Genomic DNA, 23,780 nt, shown 5'->3' with positions numbered 1-23,780 from the left:
GGGTTTCTGAGGTGGTATCACTACAGAAGTAGATTGCCCAACCTTCCTTCTGAGGAGTGGCTGGTGGGTTTGAACTGCCAGCCTTTTGGTTACCAATCAAGTGCCTTAGGCACTACGCTACCAGAGCTCTCTCCTCATCATTTACTAGTTCCAGTGAATTACTTAGTATGGCCCTTCTAGCCAGTCTTTATAATTCCTGCCAAATGACAGGGTTGTTGTCGTTATGTGCTGTCGAGTTGGACCCAACTTATAGCCACCCCTCCTTGGGTTTCTGAGGCGGTATCACTACGGAAGTAGATTGCCCTATCTTCCTTCTGAGGAGGGGCTGGTGGGTTTGAATCACCAGCCTCCTGTTTAGCAGTCAAGTGCCTTAGCCACTATGCTACCAGAGCTCCCAATGACAGGACTATGCAAATGTGAGGTACTGGCCTACCCAGGGGATTGGATAGCTTGCTAATAAGGTAAACAAGGTGCATGGCACACCTATGGGGGTGGGACCATGAAAATAAGGTGTATGGAACTCTACCATGGGGACTGGTCATCCCAGAAGCAGAAAGGGTGGGGCGGGATCTCACTACTATCAAAAAAGAGCCAGGAGTGGACCATATCCTTTGGACCCAAGATCCCTGCGCTGAACCTCCTCGACCTGGAAGACAAAGAGAGGGCTCTAACACTGTTAGATGGCAAAAAGCAGCAACAAACTGCTGCAGCAGAACCAGACTTGGCAGGAGACTGCAGTGGGCTTCGGGACCAAAGGAGAGAGAACACTGGCCAACGTTGAGCGAGAGGCTTACTAGTGGAGCAGGGTGCCTGTAGGGACTTATCAGCAGAGCTAAAAGAGTTTTACAACTCTTAAGACTTGTCTGAGCAGGCCAGAGGCCTCGGGGCCAGGTCTGAGGACTAGGGCCAGAGAGAGGTATGCCTGTGGGCACTGCTGATAAGAGGCTGTCCTGATCAAAACTGTATCTTGGGTCATTTCTGATCCTGAACTATAACCTATTCCTTCTCTAATAAACCTCGTAATTGTGTAAACTGTGAGTTCTATGTGAGTTCAATGCAACAAATTATCAAACCCAGCAGAGTTAAGTGCTGTGGGAGGGATGGTTGGTGTCTGAATTGGTAAAAAGGTTGGAAGGTGGAGGCATAGCTGACCTCCACCTCATAGGAATCAGCCTTGAGCTGCTGATCTTGATCCTCCTCCCAGCTTGTGAAGTTAGAGAAGATCAGATGCCTCCTCCATACCATTTTTATACTAGTCATGAGACACAGGACAAGTTACTGAAGATGTGAACTTCAGTTGCCTTATTTGTGAAATCAGATAATAACAATACCTACTTCCATAGGGTGGTTGTGATGGTTGAATGAGTGACATCATGTAAAAGTCTTACAACCCTGGTTGGGCACATGGTCAGTATGTTAACCCAGAAGTCAAACATACCTAAATTAAGTTTCTAGCTCCACCTCTGAATAATTGCATGATCCTGCTATTATTTTTATAAGTTCTCAAAGTTACAAATATGATCAAGACTGCCTACAGATTCAGATTCTACTAAACATTATTTAATTAACCTCAACAGCGGTGAAGTGTAATTATCTCTATTTTACAGGTGAGAAACTGAGTCCAAGAGGGCTGGAGACTTGAAGACACTTTTCCATACACTTCCCTTGAGGTCAATAAAGCTCAGGCCTTTGGGAGCACAACCTGGATTTGAATATGAATACAGACTTTACTATTACTGTATCGTTTTTTCCACCAGTGACTTAACCTCTAATCCTCAATTTCTTCATCTATAAAATGGTGATAAAAACAGCACCTAGCCCTCATGTGGCTTTGAGGATTAAAAAAACAGGTAGAGAACACAGCATATGCCTTGCCACAGTGTAACATCTTTTTTGAACATTAACTGTTACTACATCACAACTGCTAACTCACAGAGAAGTTCCAATGCTGGATTCATGTGAGACGTAATGGGACATTGTTCTTTTTCTTACACGGATTCCTCTTTCCCGTATTACTGGTTTCTTTTCCAAAATACAAGAGTCTCTGGTTTTAGTTTTATACTGTGTTTTCAAAGCCATAGAGGTTCTAAGGATAATGGCAGGGAAAAACAAGAATTTCCCTCAGGGATGAAAATGATTCATTCACCAGCTCTTCAGTCAGTCCTTGGCCCAGCTATTGCCTGAGCTACGGAGGGAGCCTCTCAGCAAGATAACGGGTCATTCAGGAACTGTCGATGGTGAAAATGTACAGCTGTTAAAAGCTGCTTTGGAGTTGGCCCTGGCTATATGACTATCTCTTTCAGAAACAAGATTATGGCTCAAATAACCAGTTCTGTGAAGGTGGCTGGAAAATCAGATCTTTGTGTTTCACACCTGAGGAATATATAAGCGTGTGGTATAAAAGCTGACCCTATGGATACACATTTATTTTAAGGACCAGGAACTAAAATAACTTGGTGTTTTCTCAACTTTATTGTTTTGGGAAAAAAATAGTACACTTCAAGGTTGTTTTTTTTTTTTTTAATGAAAATAATTTACCCTGTGTTTGCTAGCAGATGAGACTGTACGGATCGCACTCTTCTTATGCCTACAGGACTTTTCCAGGTGAGGTGCTCCAGGCTTCCGGCTCGTTCTGATACTGAAGGGCCTTCCGGCCATGGCTGTAAAGACTGCTTGTGACTCAGCGCCGTGCGGGCTTGGGCATTATGTAAACTTTGACAGGCTTGCTGAAAGGGATGGTGCCCTCGCTGCTGGTCTCCACCAGTGGGGGCACCTCACCACTCTCAATCCAGGGGGATTTGGGAATGCGGGCACTGGAGTTGTAGGCCAGCAGCAGCCTCACTTCCACCTGGCATGGCTCTGGAACGAAAAAGACAAAGCTGCTATGACTGGGCAACCACTAAGACCATGGATGAAATGTCACGTAAAGCAGTATTAAAGACGGATGCAGTGGGGTTTCAAGGACTTTCTTCATCTGTCCACATCCCTCCCTTCGCCCTCACCAAACAAGAACACTTCCCCAGCCTGGGTCCTGTGAGGCTGACCCTGAGCCTTCAGAGGGTGATTCCTCTCTGCCACCTCCTTCTCTGGCTCATATGGGTTCCTTGCAGCTCAGAGCCACAGCTGCTAAGATGATCAGAGGGCAAGCTATAAACCGTTCATCCACAGAGCCCTTCCAACCTCAAGACAGAGGACCACAAGGGGCATCTGGCTGATTCTCATGCCCAGACAGCTGTGCACTTCCTGTGCAGTTGACCTCAAGCCTTAGTGCTGCAAGAACCATGGACTCAGCTTTCTTAGTGGATGAAAAGCCTTCAGTTAGGAAACAGTTCTGCCAAAAAATTCTCACTGATGGATAGAAACAGGTTTCAGTGACCTAAAATTATGTCAGAAAACCTTTTTTTAAATTTCATTATAATACTAATCTAGTATCTGAATGTGACAGGTCCTAGAAGAGAAAAAAAGACTCCCCTCAAGTTGCTCACCATTTGGTTGAGGACAAAGAGAGAGTTGCTCTAATTGAGTCTGTAAGAAGTGCCATGGGGGCCAAGGGGGGCATTCCAGGAAAACTTTGAAGGAGAACACCTGCCCTGTGCCAAGCACGCAACACAGAGCTCACATCGTGCTGCACCATGAATGAAAGACCGTCATGATCTCCAAATAGTTCCACAGCTCAGAGAGCCTCCAAGTGACATGACAGCCTCGATCTACACAAGTTCATAAGCTGAAGCAATTACTCTTTCTATTAGCCATGTGGCTTCTATAAAGAAGGGGAAGGGATTTCAGAAGAGCAAGTACAAAAGCCAGGCACTGTGTGAGCTTGGGGTGTTTGCTTTTACTAGGTTTGACTACAGCAAAGGGTACAAGTGTTAAAGATGACCCCAAAGCTGATGAGATCAGAGGGTAGGAATGAGGGCTGGATGGATCTGAATCAACAATGGGATAAGTCCCAATGCCTCCCCCTGCCCCACTCTGATATCTTCCAGGTCACTTCCCGACTCTGCATTAGGGATTAGAACAAAGACTAGACTGCTGTTCTCCAGGGAGAGAAGGGCTCACAGGCAGCCAAGGCCAAAGGAACGTAGCCAATCCCAGAGCTCAGTGGGAAATCTGGCGCCACCAGCCTCAGCATTACCATTTACCAGCCATGTGTGTCTGTAATAAAACTAGAACTGCTCTCTGGTACCAGGCTTCAGATGAATCTCTCACTCAGGGCAGCCACCAAGATCAGCTTTGCCACTACACTCTCCTCTCCTGTCCCAGACAGCTGCTGCCAACCCCAATCACCAACCAGCCCTTGCCCTGGCTTTCACAGCACTTGTAAGGAGTCAAACCCTGATAAGACCAGAGGAAGTCGATGTAGGACTTAACACTGCCTGGTCATCTTGCCTTCCCTTACTGGTATGTGCTAAGAAGGCCAATTTAAGCCACTGCCATAGGAGGAAGGGAGAAGGGAGCAAAAGCAAGAGGGAGGGGCTATGGGAAAAAGAGGCAAAAGATCATTTGGGACAAATCATGTAACCTACTCTTCATGAATGGAAGAATGTATCTCTTATGGGATTTTGAAGATAAAGAAAATGAGACAGAGAGGTAAGATAACTTTCTCAAGTTCACCTATCAAGGGAGGGGGGACTGGAAACCTAGTGTATGGACTGAAAGCCTTCTATGTGGCAGTACCCAGCCTCTAAGAGGAGAAGTCCCTGACAGAGAGCTGCTGAGGGAATGGAGGAGCTCCCTTCCAACACCAGGTACCATCTCTTGGATTAGAGGAAAGAAGATGCAGCTCAAATGAGAACACATTTCATTCCAGTGTCTCCAGATCAGGAGAGAGCAAGGCATAGTGAAAAATCAAGGGATTTGAGTTAGGAGACCTGCATGCCAGCCTCAGTGCACCACTCATCTGCTTTCTGAGCCTCCATATATGCATAAAATGAAGACGAGAAAACGGATTTCTACCACAAAGTTGGTCAAAGGATTAAATGAAATACTCCATAACTGTGTGAGAAGGGTGAAACATGAGTAGATCACGCTACTCTGCATGACCCCACAAATAGCCCGTGTGGGAGGGAAGGGCAGTGAGGGGAATGTACTGTTCATATACAAAAAAAAGATTTTAAAGTTTTGGTAAGAAACAGAAAACTGTCATTTCCAGACAAAGCAATCCTCACAACTAACTGTAGAGTGAGGGTGTTATCTTTGTTTTGAAGTTGAGGAAACAAGACTCTGGGAGGCACAGTGACTTGTCCAAGGTCACACAACAAGTCAATGGCAGAGTAAGGATAAGAAAATAGTCTCCTGGTGTCCAGCCCAGAGCTCGTCCCATGAGAGTCTATTCTATTTTAATCTCCTGTATATCTTCTTTTTAAAAACAAACTTATTAACCATTCCATATTTAATTGTTTGGTTTTCTTTGGGAGGAGGGAGGAGAATTAAAACAAATTTATTCAACATCTAGCAAGTACCAGATATTATGTCAGTTGCTCAGGATACCGAAATAAATGGGAAACAGTCCTTTGCCTTCAGGAGCTCGATTTTAAAAGTGAATTTCTTAAAAATGTTATTATTTTACCAGTTAGAGGTCTTCATCTATTGTGCCCCCATAACCTTTGTCATTATGATGAGTCATGTTCTTCTGTATGGAAAACAATTTTTGCTCTTAAGTTGGATCCGGTGTGTAAACTTTAAGTCCATTAACCAGGCCACTGGGAATGCTCTTTGGACATTTGGTACCATCTCACTGTGCTGGGACACAGAAGGCCAGGACACTGCACTGCCTCTGGGGATAGCCAAGGAAGGGGCACTGCCAGGAGAGGAGCCAAAGTTTAAAGGAGTTTTATAAGCTCTTTTGGATTCATTTTTGCTCTTCCCTCTGAAGAGTAAGAGTTCTGTGACTGACGGAACCACCTTGTTTTTTCTCGTTGATACTTAGCCATTATTCTGTTAGTACCCAGAGTTGCTCTTCCACTTGACCGTGCACAGGCATCTGGAACTTCTATGAAATGGTGGTATTTGTCTAATTTTGCAGCTTTAAGAAAATGACAGTTGGGTATAAGACAAGATACTGATTTTAAAGTATATTCTTTCACTGTATGTAGAGGGGAAGAGGAGACCTGGATGATTATTATTAAGGCTCGTTTCACAGAGGAATTTCAGACCATAGTACCATCTATACGTAATTACTAATTTCCCATCTTTTTGCCATTTTCTTTCATAACATTGTTCACCTTTTTCAAATAATTTATTGCATAATTAACATTCAACAACCTGCACATATTTAAAGATCAAAGGTTTTAACATATGTATGTACTCACAAAATCGTCACCATAATTCTCCTATATAGCTTCTTACAGAACCTTGCTCCTCATGTGATCAAAGCAGTGTAGCAAATTAGTCCAAACGTACCTAGTTAAGGAGCTTATAAACTCCTTAAGAAATCAAGGTCAGTTCTCAGAAGGCCTAGTTCAACCATGTACTTTTCCAACTGCAGGAATCAAACGCTTGAGGGTGGGTGTGATCCCCAGGAGGACATTTTCCTGCCCAAGTTGGCCGACTGACACCTACCTGTCCAGGCAGTGTGGGAGAGGTACACCTGAGTGATGAGCCGGTGCCGTCCTGGGCCAGGATTCCGGAAGTCTGCAGGCTTGGGATGGATCATCTGAGCTTGGCCATCTGGATATACGACCTAAGAGGTGACAGAAAAAGAGGCAGGAAGAGCCATGGACTTTGAACAAAACTGCTAGTGATATCTGATGTGAACACAAAAACAGGAGGAAAACAAGATGACGCGAGCCTTCATAATGACGGTTCCTTCTCCGGGCCTGCAGGCTTGGGACTATGGTCATGAAGGACATCAAACCCAACTGGCATAACATGCTACACGAAAACCATGTTCTACATCCCACTCTACTCTAGTGAGTAGCAACTGAGGTCTTAAAAGCTTGTGAGTGGTCATCTAAGATCCAACAACTGGTCTCTCCTTGTCCAGAGCAAAGAAGAGTGAAGAAAATAAAAAATGTACGGAAAACATTAGTCCAAGGGACTAGTGGAGCATGGGAACCTCAGCCTACATTACCAGAGACCAGAATATCTATGTGGTGCCTGGCTACCACTGCCAACTACTAGGAAAGGGATCACAATTGGAGATCCCAGATGGAGTGGGAGAAAATGTGGAACAAAACTCAAAATCATAAAAAAGACCAGGCTTAACTGGTCTAACAGAAACTGGTCACCCTTCAGACCTGGAATTAAACTCACTCCCATGGCTTAACTTTCAGCCAAACAACAGAGAGGTCTGCAAGGTGAACAATTACCAGGTAGAGACACTCCTTAGAATAATCAATCGTGCGAGATCAGAAGGGCAGCATTTGTGCCAGGAGATAGTTCAAAAGGTATGAGTGCGCAGGGAAGAAGGGCCCAGTGAGGCAGTGGAAAGAGAGCTGTTACATTATGGGGACTGTAATCAACGTCACAAACAGAACGTGTAGGGACTACTGAATGGAAAATGAGTTTGTGCTATAAACTTCCACACAGATCACAATTAAAAATAAATAAAAGACTGTTTTTTGAGGGAAGGCAATACTGTAGAAATCTCTACATCTCCTGCCCCAGCACAAAACAGTGTTTGGGTAAAAGTTCCCCGAATTCAAGGTGAATGAGTGGTAAGAGTGAGTACAAGCACAGGTAAGAATATGAATCTGGAATGTGAAAAGCCTATTCGGGCACCCGAATCAGGGTGCCTCCCTCCTTTCCTGGCTCTGATCACACCCTGGCCCAGCGTCCATCACCAACCACTACGCGCTAAGGTGATCTCATAAAATGTACAATCTGCACTTAATTACAAGCATCTAGGAAGATGTTTGTCTGTCTCTTTCTATAGAAAGAGTGCTCAATGAAGAGTCTGCTCAAATTATTGGCCAGTTCTTTAAATCTCCCAAACTGCTGGAGTTCTTTCCTCAGCATCCCAGAGGGATCACAGCTATCTGTGTAGAGGGCCTTTTATACCGCACAGTGTACAAATGAACCAAGTGAACAAATGAAGCTGATCCTAGAAACAGACATGACCTGGGATTTGCATATACTGATAAGGGCAGAGTCAGGCAACTACACAGGTCATTCAACTTTGAAACCCTGGGAGACATGTCTCAGCCCACTTGCCTCATAATCTTTTCATTCCTCCTCAGATCTTAGGGTCTCACTTTGATTCTACCTTTATTCCTTAAAGCTGCTACTCCCCACTATCCCCAGGTTCCATGCGCCTACTAGAGCAGAAAGATGCAAGTGTCCCAGCTTTGTGATCTCTATTATCTTGAAAGACTAGTACACTCAGGCTTCATTAAAGAGAGAGAGAGAGACAGAAAGAGTAATGAGCACAGAAAAGAAAATGACGAAGGTAGCAGACTCTCCTAGAATTCTCAGCAAAACCAGTGTTTGTGAGAAGCTTTGACTCTCTCTGCAATGGCTGCTGGAAGCCTGCCTTCTATCCTCAATACTCCCAAGAGTGGAGGTTAGAAAGCCTGTGGCCCATTTAGGTGAGGGGAAGAAAATGGCCAGTATATAGTATATTCTGAATTTCAGAACTAAAAAAATGCACTTTTCCTTATCATCAGGTATAATACAGTAACTTGAATTATAACAAAAGTGTTACTGTGTGTTCTTGAAGGCTGTGCTTTAAAGAATGGACGTATATTATTTTAATGGAGAATGTAATCTGTGTCTTGTTTACTGCTTTATCCCTAGCATGTAAAACAATGCCCAAGGAGCTCTGGTGGCATGGTGGTTAAAGTGATGGGCTACTAACCAAAAGGTGGGTGGTTGGAGCTCACCAGCTGCTGCGTGGGAGAAACATGAGACAGTCTGCTTCTGTAAAGACATACAGTCTCAGAAACCCTATGGGGCAGTTCTGCTTTGTCCTATAGGGTTGCTATGACTTGGAATCGACTCGATGGCAAGAGGTCTGCTTTTGTGGAAAACAGTGCCCAGTACAGAGGAGGTATTCAGGGAGTGGTGGCTGGACTGGACTGCATTTTGTAACCACAGAGCCATCCCACAATGGGGCAGTGATTTTTCCACGTTCCTTTCCTTATACATTTGGCCATACATGTACCTGAAGTGCTCTGGAGGGAACCTTTCAGATAAGAGTCAAGCAAATGACCCGTAAATGATCTTCCTGCAATCACATTTATCCTCTGTAGGTCAGTGAACTCTCCAGGGACAATGTGAAACAGTGGTTCTTAATTCTGGTTGCACATTAGAATAACCTATGAGTTCTTAAAAAAACAGTGATGCCACTGGGCCCCACTCTCAGGTTTCTGATTTAATTGGTGTAGATAGAGACCTTCACATCAGTACTTATTAATGCTTTCCAGGTGGAAACCCAGTGATGTAAAGAAAAACTGCAGGAACACTTCACAACTAGCTCAAAATTCATTCTCTGTAGGTCTCACTATTTTTAATTCCTGAAGGGAAGCCAGAGGCTATTTCCTACACTGTTACAACAGCAAAAATGTACCATCTTCAGGGCCTGAGTCATCTTTGCCTCCCCCAGGGGGCCTTCCCTGCATGTGCTAGACTGTATTTCTGTTCTCTGATTGTATTTATTGCCAGTGCTTGTACCCTTTAACTCACATCCCCTCTGCCTAGAACACCCTTTTCGTCTTTTGCATATTTATCTTTCTGACCCCATCCACACACCAGCATCTCCACAAAGCCTTTCCTTTTCCCACCCTTCATTCCACTCTCCAAATTGAGTGCCTCTCCTTCATATTCTTAACTTATCTGTGCATACCTCACTACTGCATGTCTCAGTGCTTTATAACTGTCTGCTCATTTGTCTGTCTCTCAGTGAAACTGTAAGAATCCAAAGGGTAGGAACTTATTTTCCTTGGCAACCTCAGCATTTAGCACAATGCAACAGAGTAAACATGACTACATGGATGGATGAATAGATGGAAGGAAGGAAGGATGAATAAATGGATAGTGCTGTTTGTGGGACCTAATGGCAGACTGTCTGAATTGATTAGGCATCTCATATATCTATAATATATCTATCAAAGTTGGGAAATGATACTTCCTAGTGATTGTTGTTTTCCATCCATAGATCTTTGTCAGCTGGTCCACCCACAGCCTGAAAAGGACTTGTTTATTACAGTTTGCTTGTAGCCTTGAAAAGATCAAGTCTTAACCTCATATTATGGGAACAAAAAGGACTCTATTGTTAAGCAAAGTTTTACTGAGTGCCATCATCTCAATAAAATATCCATTATATTCCTATTTGTCAGTTGTAGAATCTAGGGTTCATAGTTTAAAGTAACTTGCTCCAGTTCATACTCCCAACAGATTTAAGCCCAGGCTGTTTTCCAGAGGTTCATCTCTTCTTCCTCTCCAGATTCTGTCCTTCAGATAGAAATTACAGGGATGCTAAAATTAAATGCTTCAACACAAAGCCAGCACATAGACGCTCCATGGGTCCTAAACCTTACACACCTGAACCTTCACAGTGCTCTGAGGATCCTGTACATGTTCCAGGGTTGCATCAACATCCAGGGCCACCACCAACCCAGATGTAAATCGCAATGGGTTGTCTGACTCGCCTGCTGGTTCAATGATGGTGGCTGACGCTTTGTGGATCTGTAAGCAAGAAGAAATACGATTCTAAAGTCAGGTCATTCCTGGGCAACAAAACATGACCCTTCACCTTCTATCTCCTTATCTAATGGACTGGCATTATGAGAGTCAATCCACAGAAAGGCCCTAACCTAGCTGTTCCACTGATTCACACCACCGAGGGAAGCAGTTTTGACTCTCTAGATAGATTTGGCCGGAAGCAGCACAGTCCTGACCTTCTCTGGCAGGGGAAGATGCAGGAAGGTACTCTGCCGCAGCATGGTTTGTAGAATTTTGACCACTTCTGTAGGTTTGGATGTCATGAGTCGGGGCATAAGATCAAGAAGTTTGTCCACAAAGCTGTCCTGTAGGTGGGGCAAGTCAGCGATGAAACACCTTGGGAGAACAAACAGAAGCAACTGACTATTATGCACTCATTAACAACTGGCTGAGCCCCAAACATCAGCTAAACTCCAAGGTAGGAAAATTGATGGGCTGGGAGGAGCTCATGGTTCATGATTGAGATAGACATGTATCCAGGTAATTTTACCTTATTGACATGATCATAGGTGCCTCCATTTACTGAATATCCATTATATACCAGCACATTTCCTTATTTAATCCTCCCAGCAACGCTGTGCAGTATTAGAATTATTGTTTCCATCAATTCATTGACCAAGTATGTATTTAGCACCCACCAAGTGCCAAGTAGTATTCTAGGCACTGGGGATGTAATAGTGAGCAAAAGAGAGAAAAATGCCTTTCTTCATGAGTCTTACATTGATGTGACTGAAACACTGAGACTCAGAGACAAGTGATGTTGCACTGAGGCCCAGAGAAGTCAAGTAACTTATTTTTAGCTATGACTGATTCCACAGTGCTTCTGCCTTATACAAGAGGATGTTCACTGAGGAAGTGATATTTCTATAGGGACTCAGAGGTTAAATTAAAAAAGAATATGCAGTTCTTGTTAACAACAAATCAGAAACTTTGGCATTTTAGAGTTGCCACCTTTGAGAAAAATCTCAACCTAACCGTGCAAAAACAGACTCTCTACCTTAAAATTCTAAAACCAAAAGTGTGAACTTTGTTCATATAGTAAACTGTGATCTTAAAGAACCAACCTAGAGTGACCATTTGTTAGCAAGCAGCGCCTGCTGGTAAAGGATGGTACTGTAGCCCAGCCTTATTGGAAGCTGTGGGTGGTACAGTCAACACCACTGGCTCCTAACCAAAAGGCTGGCAGTTTGAGTCCACTCAGAGTCACCTTAGAAGAAACACCTAGCTATACACTTCCCCAAAATAAGCATCTGAAAACTCTATGGAGCACAGTCCTACTCTGACATACAGAGTCATCATGAGTTAGAGTAGACTTGACAACAACTGGTTTACTGATTGTTGTTGTTGTTCTGTGCCATCGAGTTGGCCCCAATTCATAGAAACCCCTCTTTGGGTTTCTGAGGCAGTATCACTATGGAAGTAGATTGCCCAACCTTCCTTCTGAGGAGTGGCTGGTGAGTTTGAACCTCCAGCCTTCTGGTTAGCAGTCAAGTGCCTTAGGAACTATGCTACCAGAGCTCTTGGTTTACTGATTATCACTACTCAAATGAAAAAAAAAAAAAAATTAAGTGTAGGGTCATATAAGGAGCTCTGGGGATGTAGTGGATAAGGCATTTGGCTGGTAATCAGAAGGTCAGCAGTTCAAACCCACCAGCTGCTTCACACAAGGAAGATGGTACGATCTACTTCTGTAGAGATTTATAGCTTTGGAAACCCAATAGGGGTTGCTATGAGTTGGAATCAACTCAGTGGCAGTGAGTTTGGTTTTGGTTTTTGTTATGTATGGTCATATAAACCTCAGGTTTGGTAAAGTTCACAGGGGCAGAATAAGGGGTGGAAGAAATGAAAAAAAAAAAAAAAAACGTGACTTAATCAAGTGCTTTATAATCCTGTCAGTGTCCTCTTCCCAATATATTACTAGCACACCACAGGTCTGGTTACCACCTTAACCCTGACTTCTTTGCTTAAGCCTTTCATTCATCTACTGTATTTGTTTTAACTTATTTGCTTCATAGAGAACCCTGAGAAGACGTATCTCTTCTACAAAATGAAAGTTATCTACAGAATTATAATTTGTAGATTCTGGAGAAAATAATTAATTCAGTTATCTAAGAAGAGTGGTGAGTAGAATGAATGGACAAGTAGTGATTTTTCTCCAAAAGGAACTGAGAGTTTATGAGTTTCCCATAGAATACTTGTCTTTTTTATGGCCCTGCTGAGTGCTAAGTACAAATGATGATTCCTGATGTTTTTATTATTCCATTGTCCATTAAGGTAGGAAACTCAACTTAAAGAAGTCATACACCATTGAAGAAAATGCCCAAGTTAGGGCACATTGCCACAGCATGATAGTTTAGATACATTGGCAAAACAAGAAATTCTAGTTTGTGATCATTCTTATTGCCCTATATGTGTTATGACCCTGTATAACTAAGAGTTAATAAGCCAGAAGAGTAATGAAATGCTTACCTCTGAAAAAAGTCCACTTCCTGTAAGAATTTTTCACACATTCCAAATAAGGGGTCAACTCTGCAGGAAAAAAAAGTGAAATAATAATACCTTATGTGCTTATCAAATATGGAAAATGAGAAATGAGGAAGACCAAAGCCTCAGAAACTTGAGCCAACATGACAGGAAAACAGGCATATTTATACCATAAAAATGATCTCTAAGAAAAAGAAATGGATTTGGAGGGGAATATCTGTCCAGGATCCCAAGGCCTCACTAAAACACTGACGTGCCCATCAGGCTCAACAAACACCCAGAATCAAAGACTATCTATCATAGGCCACATTGGGGACCAGATTCACTAAGGATACAGGACAAGCAGCACGACTTGCAGGCAGTGCAGCATTACGTTCCTCTTCTGTGGGAATCTTTCCAGCAATTCGTTCAGCAAGCCACATGGCTGTCCAGTAGCTATCTTCTTTAATCCTGCAAGTGACAGCTCAGGTGCAAGGGGACAAGATCCACATCAAGTGGGTGTGGGGACCATCCTGGCTTAGCAGTCTCATGCCCCACAGGTGCCATCATCTCTTGTAACAACTGTATGGCATAGCTTCCAGGGTCTTCCTAAGGGATATGCTAGGTACAAGAATCACTGTACTCAAGAAGCCCAAAGCTGTGGTATCTGTCTGCATCAGGTAACTATAGTTCATTTACAGCTCTTCATAATCTAGGTGCAATTTAGATTAGTTCAGGGATCATTTTACCATAGCAGTGTTGCCTAGTAACATAGTTGACATACTACCTTTATCAGGTTTCCTTCCAGGAAACAGATCTAAAAAGTTAACCAAAGGTCAAATTATCATGCAGAAAGGAAAAAGATTTTGTTCCTCCTTTGCCCACAGATTCACAGTATGCTCCTTCCTCTCCTTCTTGGCTTCTTTGGCCTCACAGTACAATTTCAGTAACCACTTATTTACTCTATACCTAAATAATCCAAGCCAACATGCTAGGTTACTATACTTTACTAATCACACACACATTTTCCTGTTGATCTTTGTGTGCTTTCTATTTCTTGTATGTAATTTCTGTATGAGTTTATTTCCATTAATACAGTATTCACTGGTCAAGTCCTAATCAAGAAAATAACAACCATCACGTAATCTTTCCTTATATAAAAAATATTAAGAGAATGGTTTCATGGTTCTTAACAGCCTGGTGTAGTCTTTCTGTTAACATGTAAGTTCCATGATAGTAGGGACTTAGTATTACTCATCACTCTATGCTTAGTGCCTGGAATACTTCATAGCACAAGCAGCTATTCAATAAATACTTGGTGAGTGAATAAATAAATGGAAAACCACAAAGGGAAGCCTACTCTAGATTAAGCAACATTCATTTGAATTCTTTTCCTGAAAATAAGGGAGCACTTGAAACCTTCTTAATTCTTTGATAAACTAGCAAAAGTGGAATTGAAATTTGATAGTGAGGTTAACACACCAAAGACCAGCAGGGGTGGAACGGCTGGAGGGGAGACCACTGGCCAAGTTGGACCTCAAAGGAAAGCAATCTTGCCAAGCAGTGCCATTTTTTGGCCTCCTTACACAGAACCAGGTTGGAGAGCTTCCAAGTAGTAAAATACCAAAAGATCTGGGAACTCCCCAAACCCCACACAAGAATATGGAGCTTCCCTTACATGCCACATGGAATTGGGCTGTCACTAAATACCCCCAGCTTTCCTTTTGTTTGAGGAAGAAAAGCCCATTAGGGGGAATCAAACATTGACCTACAATTGCTGGGGAAGTCGATATCAACTACCAATTTTAATCAGTTTAGAGTTTTACTTATAAGTCTGAAAAAATAATGGAATATTACTAGATGTTAGAAGGATAATCAGGAACTAAAAGAGCAAACTGAGGAATTTACTCAGAACATAGAAAACAAAGAAATGGAAATTATGAGAGAAGAGATAAGGTAAAAGAGATCCAGGAGATCCAATACTGAAAGTTCCAGTATAAGAGACTGGAATGTATGGAAAAAGTGACAAGGAAGGGGGAAAAACAAATCTGAGCTAAAAACAGTGTTCAGACTTCAAAGTCCTATTGAAAGTCAGGAAGAACACTGGGGGAAAAAACACATACCTAGATATATCCTGGTGAAATTTCTGAATTCTAAAAAGAAAAAATTTATAGCCTTGAGCCAGAAAAAATAAGCTACTTACAAAGGAAAGAGAACCAGACTGACAACGGACACGTGACTGCAACACTATGCACGAAAAGGCAGCACAGCAATATTTACAGAGTTCCTAAAGAGTTCCATTTATGTTTAAGAGCAAAAGAAAGACAGTTTCAGACATTCAAGGTCTCCGTGAGGCTACTACTTACACACTTGTTCCAAAAAGCAATGAAAAGAGAATGTGTTCTTGTCAAATAGAAATGAATTAGAATAAGAAATTTTAAAAGGTTAACAATAGTGTGAAAAGAACCAAACCAAAAAAAAAAAAAAAACAAAACCCAAACTCACTGCCATCGAGTCGATTCTGACTCATAGTGACCTCCTTTGGGTTTCCGAGGCGGTAAATCTTTACAGAAGCACATTGCCCCATAGTCCTTCCATGAAGCAGCTGGTGGATTTTAACCAACAACCTTCTGGTTAGCAGTCAAATACTTCAGGCACTACATTACCAGAGCTCCTTGTGAAAAGAACAGTGGTGGACAAATCTGAGATAATTTTGATAATGTAGTTGTGAAGATTTCTGTGCATATTTTAAGAAAGAATTGTTAAGCAAGAGACATATTGTTGTTGTTATTTGCCGTCGAGTCTACAAAAACATAATAAACTGAAACTAAAATTCTAAATTATTTAGACATTATGAGATGTTCAAATAAATAAAGTACACTAAAGCTTCATCTTGGAGATACAGAGACAATCATAGATTCTGTTTAATTTTTTTTACGCTGCATGATAAATAAGGAGCTCTGGTGGCGCAGTGCCTAAGGCATTGGACTGCTAACCAGAAGTTTGGCAGTTCAAACCCACCAGCTGCTTTGCAAAAGAAAAGGGGGTCAATGTACTTGGTAAATAATAAAGATTTATGACCTTGGATACCAAGTGGGGATTGCTATGAATTGGAACCAATACAATGGCAATGAGTTGGTTTTTCTTTTCTTTGAGTGATAAATACAAATTCAATATGTTTGTCAATAATATAAGGGGACCATGTGATCCTAAGCCTACACAAGACCAAAAGAACTAGATGGTGTCCGGCTACCACTGTCAACCACTCAGAGGGTGATTGGTGTAGGAGATCCTGGACAAAGTGGAAGAATAATGTGGAACAAAACTCAAAATCATAAAAAAAAGACCAGGTTTGCTGGTCTGATAGAGCCTGGTGAGACCCCTAAGACTATGGCCCCTAGCCACCCTCAGATCTGGAATTGAATGCACTCCAGTGGCTTCCAGCCAAACAAAAGACAGGCAAATGGGGGGAACATTTGCATCAGGCAGATACACTCCTTGGAGAGATCAATCATGGGAGAACAGAAGGGCAGTATTTGCACAGGGAGACAGCTCAGGGGTGGGAGTGCCTGGGAGGGAAGGACACAGGGAAGAGGTAACTATGGGAAGTAAGTGGGAAGAGAGCTGATATACTGTGTGGAACTGCAGTCAGTGTCATGAGATAAAATGTGTATGAACTTTATATGGAAAATTAATTTGCTCTGTGAACTTTCACCCAAATCACAAATATATATATGGAATAACACTATTAATCACCGATACTAACTGACATTTATAAAATGTTTATACTATGAATGGGCCAGACAGTATTTTATGGGGCTTTACATATAATTCTTACAATAACCCTATAATGTAGAAGTAGGTATGATCAGCATCCCAATTTAACTTACAGAGAACAAACTGAAGCACAGAAGTATTGAATAATTTGTCTAAGGTCACAAAGTTTACAAATGTCAAGATTTGAACCCAAGCATTGTGGCACTATAACCCTCTGAACCACTATGCACTACTGCCTCTCTCACATGGCTAGGTTAGAATTAGGGTACAGAACTTTCAAATTCCTGGAGGGAAAAACAAGCAAGAAAACAATCCTGCAAATATTAGGAAACGGGGGGGAAAAAAAAAGCGGGATTATGCAAATGGAAAATATAAATTAGGTAGCATGAGTAAGACCAAATATATTAGTGTCTTTATATAATGACATGGGAAGATATACTGTTGGGTAAAAAGAATAGAAAGCAGAACAGCAAACTATACTATAATTCCACTTATGTTAATACACACACATTTATAATCTACACATGCTTGGGAAAAGTCTGAATGATATACATGAAGTTGACAGTGACTGTTTTAAGAGTGGACTACAAAGGAACCTTCACTTAACTCTGTAATATTTTAATTTTCTACAATAATAATATATAAACATATATGCCATCGCAAACATCTGTTTTTCTCATCTATGACTAGCACAAAGTTGGCATTAAACATATGCTAAATGATATTGCTAAGATTAAATCATAACCTGATTTTTCAGGTCACTATTAAGATAAGTGAAGAAATATTTTATTCAGAAAGTTCTTTTTTTTTTTTTGGTCCCTAAAGGTAGAAACAGGAGCTCTGGTACTATAGTGCCTAAGGCACTTGACTGCTAACCAGAAGGCTGGCGGTTCAAACTCACCAGCCACTCCTCAGAAGGAAGGTTGGGCAATCTACTTCCTTAGTGATACCACCTCAGAAACCCAAGAAGGGGTCGCTGTGAGTCAGGTCAGACTTCACGGCACATAACAACAACAACAACAAAGGTAGAAGTGTATGTCTTGGTTATCTAGTGCTGCTCTAGGAGCTCTTGTGGTCTAGTGCCTAAGGAATTAGACTGCTAACCAGAAAGAAGGCTGGTGGTTCAAACTCAACAGCCACTCCTCAGAAGGAAGGCTGGGCAATCTACTTCCTTAGAGATACCCCCTTGGAAACCCAAGGGGGGGTCACTATGAGTCGGATCTGACTTGATGGCAGTGTGTTTGGTTTTTTGGTTTTAGTGCCACTCTCACAGAAGACACCACAAATGGGATGGCTTGAACAAACAGGAGTTCATTCTCTTATGGTTTTGGAGGCTTTAAGTCCAAGTTCAAAGCGCCAGGCTCTAGGGGCTGGGTGAAAACCCCTCAACCTTGGGCTTCAGCTCTGCCTCCTGCTCCCAGCCCACTGAAGCTAGAGGCTTTTTCTTCACTCAAACAGCTGCTAGCTGCTGAGACTGACAAGCTAAAGGTTGACAAGTAACAAGGCACAGTCCCACTATTACCAAACAACACAGCAGGCCACTGACTCAAGTCCACTGAACATCCCAAGATCGTCAGGGCATGACAGGCTATTGAATAATGACTTGGCTACATGCAGGGTTCAAGCATGCCAATAGGCTAGAGACCATTCCCAAAGCTGTTTCTTACATATGGGAAGCAGACCACATCCCTACAGCAGCTACTCAGCTGCTTGTGGTAGATCCCATGATGGAGTTGATTGCCAGTCTCATCATGAGGAATAACTACCACCAGCTGCTCAGCCACTCAAAACGTGGCCCAGCCAAGTAGACACACAAACTTAACTACCACAGCGTACATCACTGATTTAAAGTATTACATCTTCTTCCTTTTTTTATTTTTTTAAATTTTTATTCTGATATGGGTGAAAGTTTACAAAGAAAATTCTTTTTCCATACAGCAGTACATACACATTATGATTCGTGACTTTGATTGTAATTCTCCCACAATGTTAACAACTCTCTTCCCACTTCCTCCCAGTAGTTACCTCTTCCTTGTGTCCTTCTTTCCTATGCATTCCTGCCCCGAGCTATCTTCCTGTGCAAATACTGCTCTTCTGTTCTCCCAGGATTGATCATTCTAAGGAAAGTATCTACCTAATGTAAATGTTCACCCTACATGCCTGTCTACTGTTTGACTGTAAACCACGGGAATGAGTTCAATTCCAGACCAGAATGGTAACCAGGGGCCATAGTCTCAGGGTCTCAAAAGGCTCTATCAGACCAGTAAAGCTGGTATTTTTTATGATTTTGAATTTCGTTCCACACTTTTCTCCCACTCTATCCAGGATCTCCTGCACTGATCCCTTTTTGAGTGGTTGACAGGAGTAGCCAGGCACAATCTAGTTCTCCTGGTCTTATGGTCATATCGGCTAAGGTCTGCATGGACCACCAGTCCCTTGCACTAACTGTTTCTGTGTATCTTTCGTTTTCTTCATTATTCTTTGCACTGGATGAGGAGAGACCTATAGTTGTATCTAGATGGCCGCTTGCAAGCTTTTAAGACCCCTCTTGCTACTCACCAAAGTAGGATGTAGAACAATGTGTATTATGTTATGCCAGTTGAGCTTGATGTCCCCATGACCATGGTCTTGAGCCCAGAGGTCCAACAACTCACTCCATTAGGGTGGTTGACTGTGCCTAAGAAGTTATAATTTTGCTCCCTGTTACTCACTGCCATCGAGTCGGATCCGACTCACAATGACCACTCTTAAGATTTCCAAGGTGGTATCACTACAGAAGTCGATTGCCTAACCTTCCTTCCAAGAGGTGGATAGTGGACCCCCTGTTAGTTCTCCTTATATGGACATTCAGAATGTTCTTTACATAGGATTTTTAAGTGTTTACTTAAACACTTATATTTGTTTCTCTGTATCACTTTTTAGATTAAGCAAGCTGCTGGATGAACACTGAATTGTGCTGTGAGCTGGCAACCAGTTATTTAAGTTCTGTATTGCACTTTATATGTGATACCATCCCTTTTTTTTTTGGATACCAACACTCTTAAGATAACACTTCTACTTTCTGGAACACTGAGACACAAAAATACTTTCAATCACACTGTGACATGCCATCAAAATATCTGATTTCAGATTAGTTAAAATAACTAAAAATGTACATTTTAGAATCAATGATACATGGTGACTCCTGTTATCCGAAAGTCTAATATCTACCTTTATACTGAGTTCTTACTGTGTACTTAGTACTTGCAAATGCTTTTACATAGATTATCCTATTTATTCTTCACAGAAACCACGAAATGGATGTTATCATTATCTTCATTTTACAGATGGAGAAATAGTATATAATCAAACTACTAGTAAATGGAGAAGTCAGGACTGGAACAAGGTAGTCTGACTCCACAATATATTCTCTTAATTTGTCTCTACTGCCTGGGAGAAAGCTTACTAGTCCTTTTAGAAAAGGAAAAGTGATTCCTGGTACTAAATTCTTAAAGAAATCAATTAAGTGGGACTATACAGAATATCTTTGTTATCAGGTAAAGTCTTCTGTCACGCTAGAAACAATGGAGAGCCACAGGAGGGTTTTTAGCAAGGGAGAGAAACATGATTGGATTTCTAGGAATGTAATTTGATCCAACAACAGGACTTAGAATATCTGAAAAATGAAGAGATTGCATATCCCTTAGCTCATCTCTCCTAAATATCATTTAATTCATCATTGCCCTTGCTGAGATCTCTGAATGCATTTGGAAATGTCTTTGAAAAGACCATGTCACTTCTAGCCAGCTCCACATCTTACCCTCGAGTAGTTCGTGCCGTTACTATAAGTTGCAAAGCTTTGGCCTGCAGCCTCATGTGATGTATAATCACCACTTGTTTATTTTCCACACCACTGTACATGAACTCCATTTTGTAGGTCTCTTCCATGATCTAAAAAGAACAGGTCATTAAGAGTAAAAAAAAGAAGAAAAAAGTCCTAACAGTCTTACTTGAGAGCAACACAGAATTTCGTTAAATCTTCTAGGTAAAACTCTGAGCTGAGATTTTTTTTTTTTTTTTTAAATACCTATGCTTTAATTCTGAACTGAAATTTTAAAAATGCCTATGCTTTTAAGTGTTGGGAGGAATTAGCATAGTAAGACTTGTGAAAAGAAAATAAATTATTTCTTCATTAACAGAGACTTTATCTGCTAATAAAATCATCCTAATCGAGGATGTGAAGATGTGTAAGTTTTTAATCACTGATGAAACTGTAATGCACAACTTATTACCCTACACAAACTGACTGTGTTGTGGGATAAATGAATATATACTATGTGGGGAAATCCAATCTCTAGGAAAAAATCCTTAAGAATAAACATTAGGAATTAGGCCCATAAACTGTATGTTAGTCATCCAAGCAGGCTATGCCACAGGCCTGGTCTGCTGCAAAAGAACTCTAGACATGAAGAGGGAATGTTGTTGTTAGGTGCCGTCGAGTCGTGTCCAACTCATAGTGACTCTATGCACAGCAGAACAAAACACCACCTGGGCCCATGCCACCTTCATGGAGGGAGTAAGTGCTGAAAATAATGTCTGTGACCCCAGCCCAAGCCAAGTGCATCTTAAACTTTTTTTTTTTTTTGCAGAAACTGGTATTTCTTTTTGTTCTATCTAGGCAATTTTTACAAGTAGTGATATTCCTGAGACTACTGTATCTTCAACTCTTGCTCCATTCTATCCAAATTAGCTGTTTCCATCCCACTGGAGCTCTGGTGGTATAGTGCCTAAGGCACTTGACTGCTAACCAGAAGGCTGGTGGTTCAAATGCACCAGCCACTCCTCGGAAGGAAGGTTGGCCAATCCTACTTCTGTAGTGATACTGCCTTGGAAACCCAAGGAGGGGATGCTATGAGTTGGGGTTGACTCCATGGCAAATAACAACAACAACAACAACATCCCACTGAGGCTTTTCTTCTCCTTCTGTGCCTGCCTCACATTAGAGGCTTTGGGGTCAGAGAAATAACTCTAGGCTTTCTTACTATTATTAATAGTAAGACAAGTTGCATAATTACACAGAACCTTAGTTTCCCTATCTGTAAATAGGAAAGGAATAGCACCAACATCCCAAAATTTACATGACTAGTAAGGCACGGAAAGTACTTAGCGTGGTGTCTGGCACATGTTGTTATTGTTGTTATATGCCGTCGAGTTGGACCTGACTCACAGAGACCCCTTCTTGGGTTTCCAAGGCGGTATCACTACGGAAGTAGATTGCCCAACCTTCCTTCTGAGGAGTGGCTGGTAGGTTTGAACCGCCAGCCTTCTGATTAGCAGTCAAGTGCCTTAGGCACTACGAATGATAATTTTTCTTCTCTCTTCCTTCTGAACTACTTATCTCTGGCCCTAACCCCCCTAAGATGGATCATTAAGTCAAGTTATATTTGTCTAAAATGAAGCCGCAGAGCAGGTCTGAGAGAGAATCTGGACCAGATGAGAGTTTGGACAACACAGTGGAAAGAAAACAAGGCTCTGGGTTTCAGAGGATATGAGCTCAAGTTCTGACTCTGTTACCTGTATCTCTATGAGTTCAACTCTACTAAGTCTTAATTGCCTCATTTGACTAAGTCTTAATTGCCTCATTTGTAAATTGGACTTGATCCTTATTCCTATCTTATGGACTTATTGTGAGGGTTAATTAAGAAAAAAGATTTGAAATCATTTAGTGAACTATAATATAAAAATACCAGTTACCATCATTGGCTCTGCACTGAGTCATAATCATGTTGTTGTTGTTGCTGTTAGGTGCCAACAAGTAGTCTCCGACTCATAGCGACCATACACACAGTAGAACGAAACACCGCCCAGTCCTGAGCCAGCTCTATGATCCTTGCTATACTTGAGCCCATCGCTGCTGCCACCATGTCAATCCATCTCATTGAGGGTCTTCCCTTCTTTCATCGACCCTCCGCTTTACCAAGTATGACATCCCTCTCCAGGGAACGGTCCCTTCTGACAACATGACCACAGTAGGTGAGAAGAAGTCTGGCCATTCTCGCCTCTAAGGAGCATTCTGGCTGCACTTCCTCCAGGACAGACCTATTAGTTCTTTTAGCACTCCATGGTACTTTCAGCACTCCATGGTACTTTGCCAACACCACAGCTCAAAAGCACCAATTCTTCTTTGGTCTTCCTTATTCATTGTCCAGCTCTAACATGCATATGAGGCAACTGAAAATACCATGGCTTGTGTCAGCCACATCTTAGTCCTCAAGGAGACATCTTTGTTCTTCAGCACTTGAAGGAGATCCTTTGCAACTGAATTGCCCAGTGCTGTACATCATCTGATGTCCTGACTGCTGCTTCCATTGGCGGTGATAATAGAACCAAGCAATGTGAAGTCTTTGACAATTTCAATCTTTTCTTCATTTATTGTAATACTGCTTATAGGTCCAGTTGTGAGGATTTTCATTTTCTTTCTACTGAGATGTAATCCATACATCAAACTGTATTCTTCAATGTTCATCAGTAAGTGCTTCAAGTCACCATCATTTCCAGCAAGCACAGTTGTGTCATCAGCATATCTCAGGTTGTTAATGGTTCTTCCTCTAATCCTGATGCCATGTTCTCCTTCATATAGTCAGCTTCTCAGATTATGTGCTTAGTGTACAGAGTGAATAAGTATGGTGAAAGAATATAACCCTGACGCACTCACTTCTTGATTTTAAACTATGCAGTGTTCCCTTTTTCTGTTTGAACGACAGCCTCCTGGTCTATGTACAGGCTCCTCATGAGTAAAACTAAGTGTTCTGGAATTCCCATTCTTCTCAATGTTATCCACAATTTGTTATGATCCACACAATCAAATGCTTTTGCATAGTCAATAAAACACAAGTAAA

At 41.8% G+C, this 23,780-nt stretch overlaps 1 protein-coding gene across 1 annotated transcript in view; it reads right to left on the bottom strand.

Moving 5' to 3' along the window:
- Window positions 1-2,680: 2,680 nt before the first annotated feature.
- Window positions 2,681-23,780, bottom strand: part of INTS4 (integrator complex subunit 4) — a 174,688-nt gene continuing 153,588 nt past the window's right edge. Inside the window, exons 18-23 of the mRNA XM_042780954.1 lie at window positions 20,702-20,832; window positions 13,132-13,191; window positions 10,839-10,998; window positions 10,483-10,626; window positions 6,562-6,682; window positions 2,681-2,859 (exon numbers count right to left, since the gene is read on the bottom strand). Coding sequence (XP_042636888.1) covers window positions 2,681-2,859; window positions 6,562-6,682; window positions 10,483-10,626; window positions 10,839-10,998; window positions 13,132-13,191; window positions 20,702-20,832 — 795 coding nt within the window. The remainder of the gene's footprint in view (window positions 2,860-6,561; window positions 6,683-10,482; window positions 10,627-10,838; window positions 10,999-13,131; window positions 13,192-20,701; window positions 20,833-23,780) is intronic.

The sequence above is a fragment of the Orycteropus afer genome, unplaced genomic scaffold (genome assembly GCF_000298275.1).
Source record: "Orycteropus afer afer isolate SDZICR_OR568_19922 unplaced genomic scaffold, OryAfe1.0 scaffold00074, whole genome shotgun sequence".
NCBI lineage: Eukaryota > Metazoa > Chordata > Mammalia > Tubulidentata > Orycteropodidae > Orycteropus > Orycteropus afer.
The sequence above is the reverse complement of the archived record's forward strand: the minus strand, read 5'-3'. Positions and strand labels throughout refer to the sequence as shown.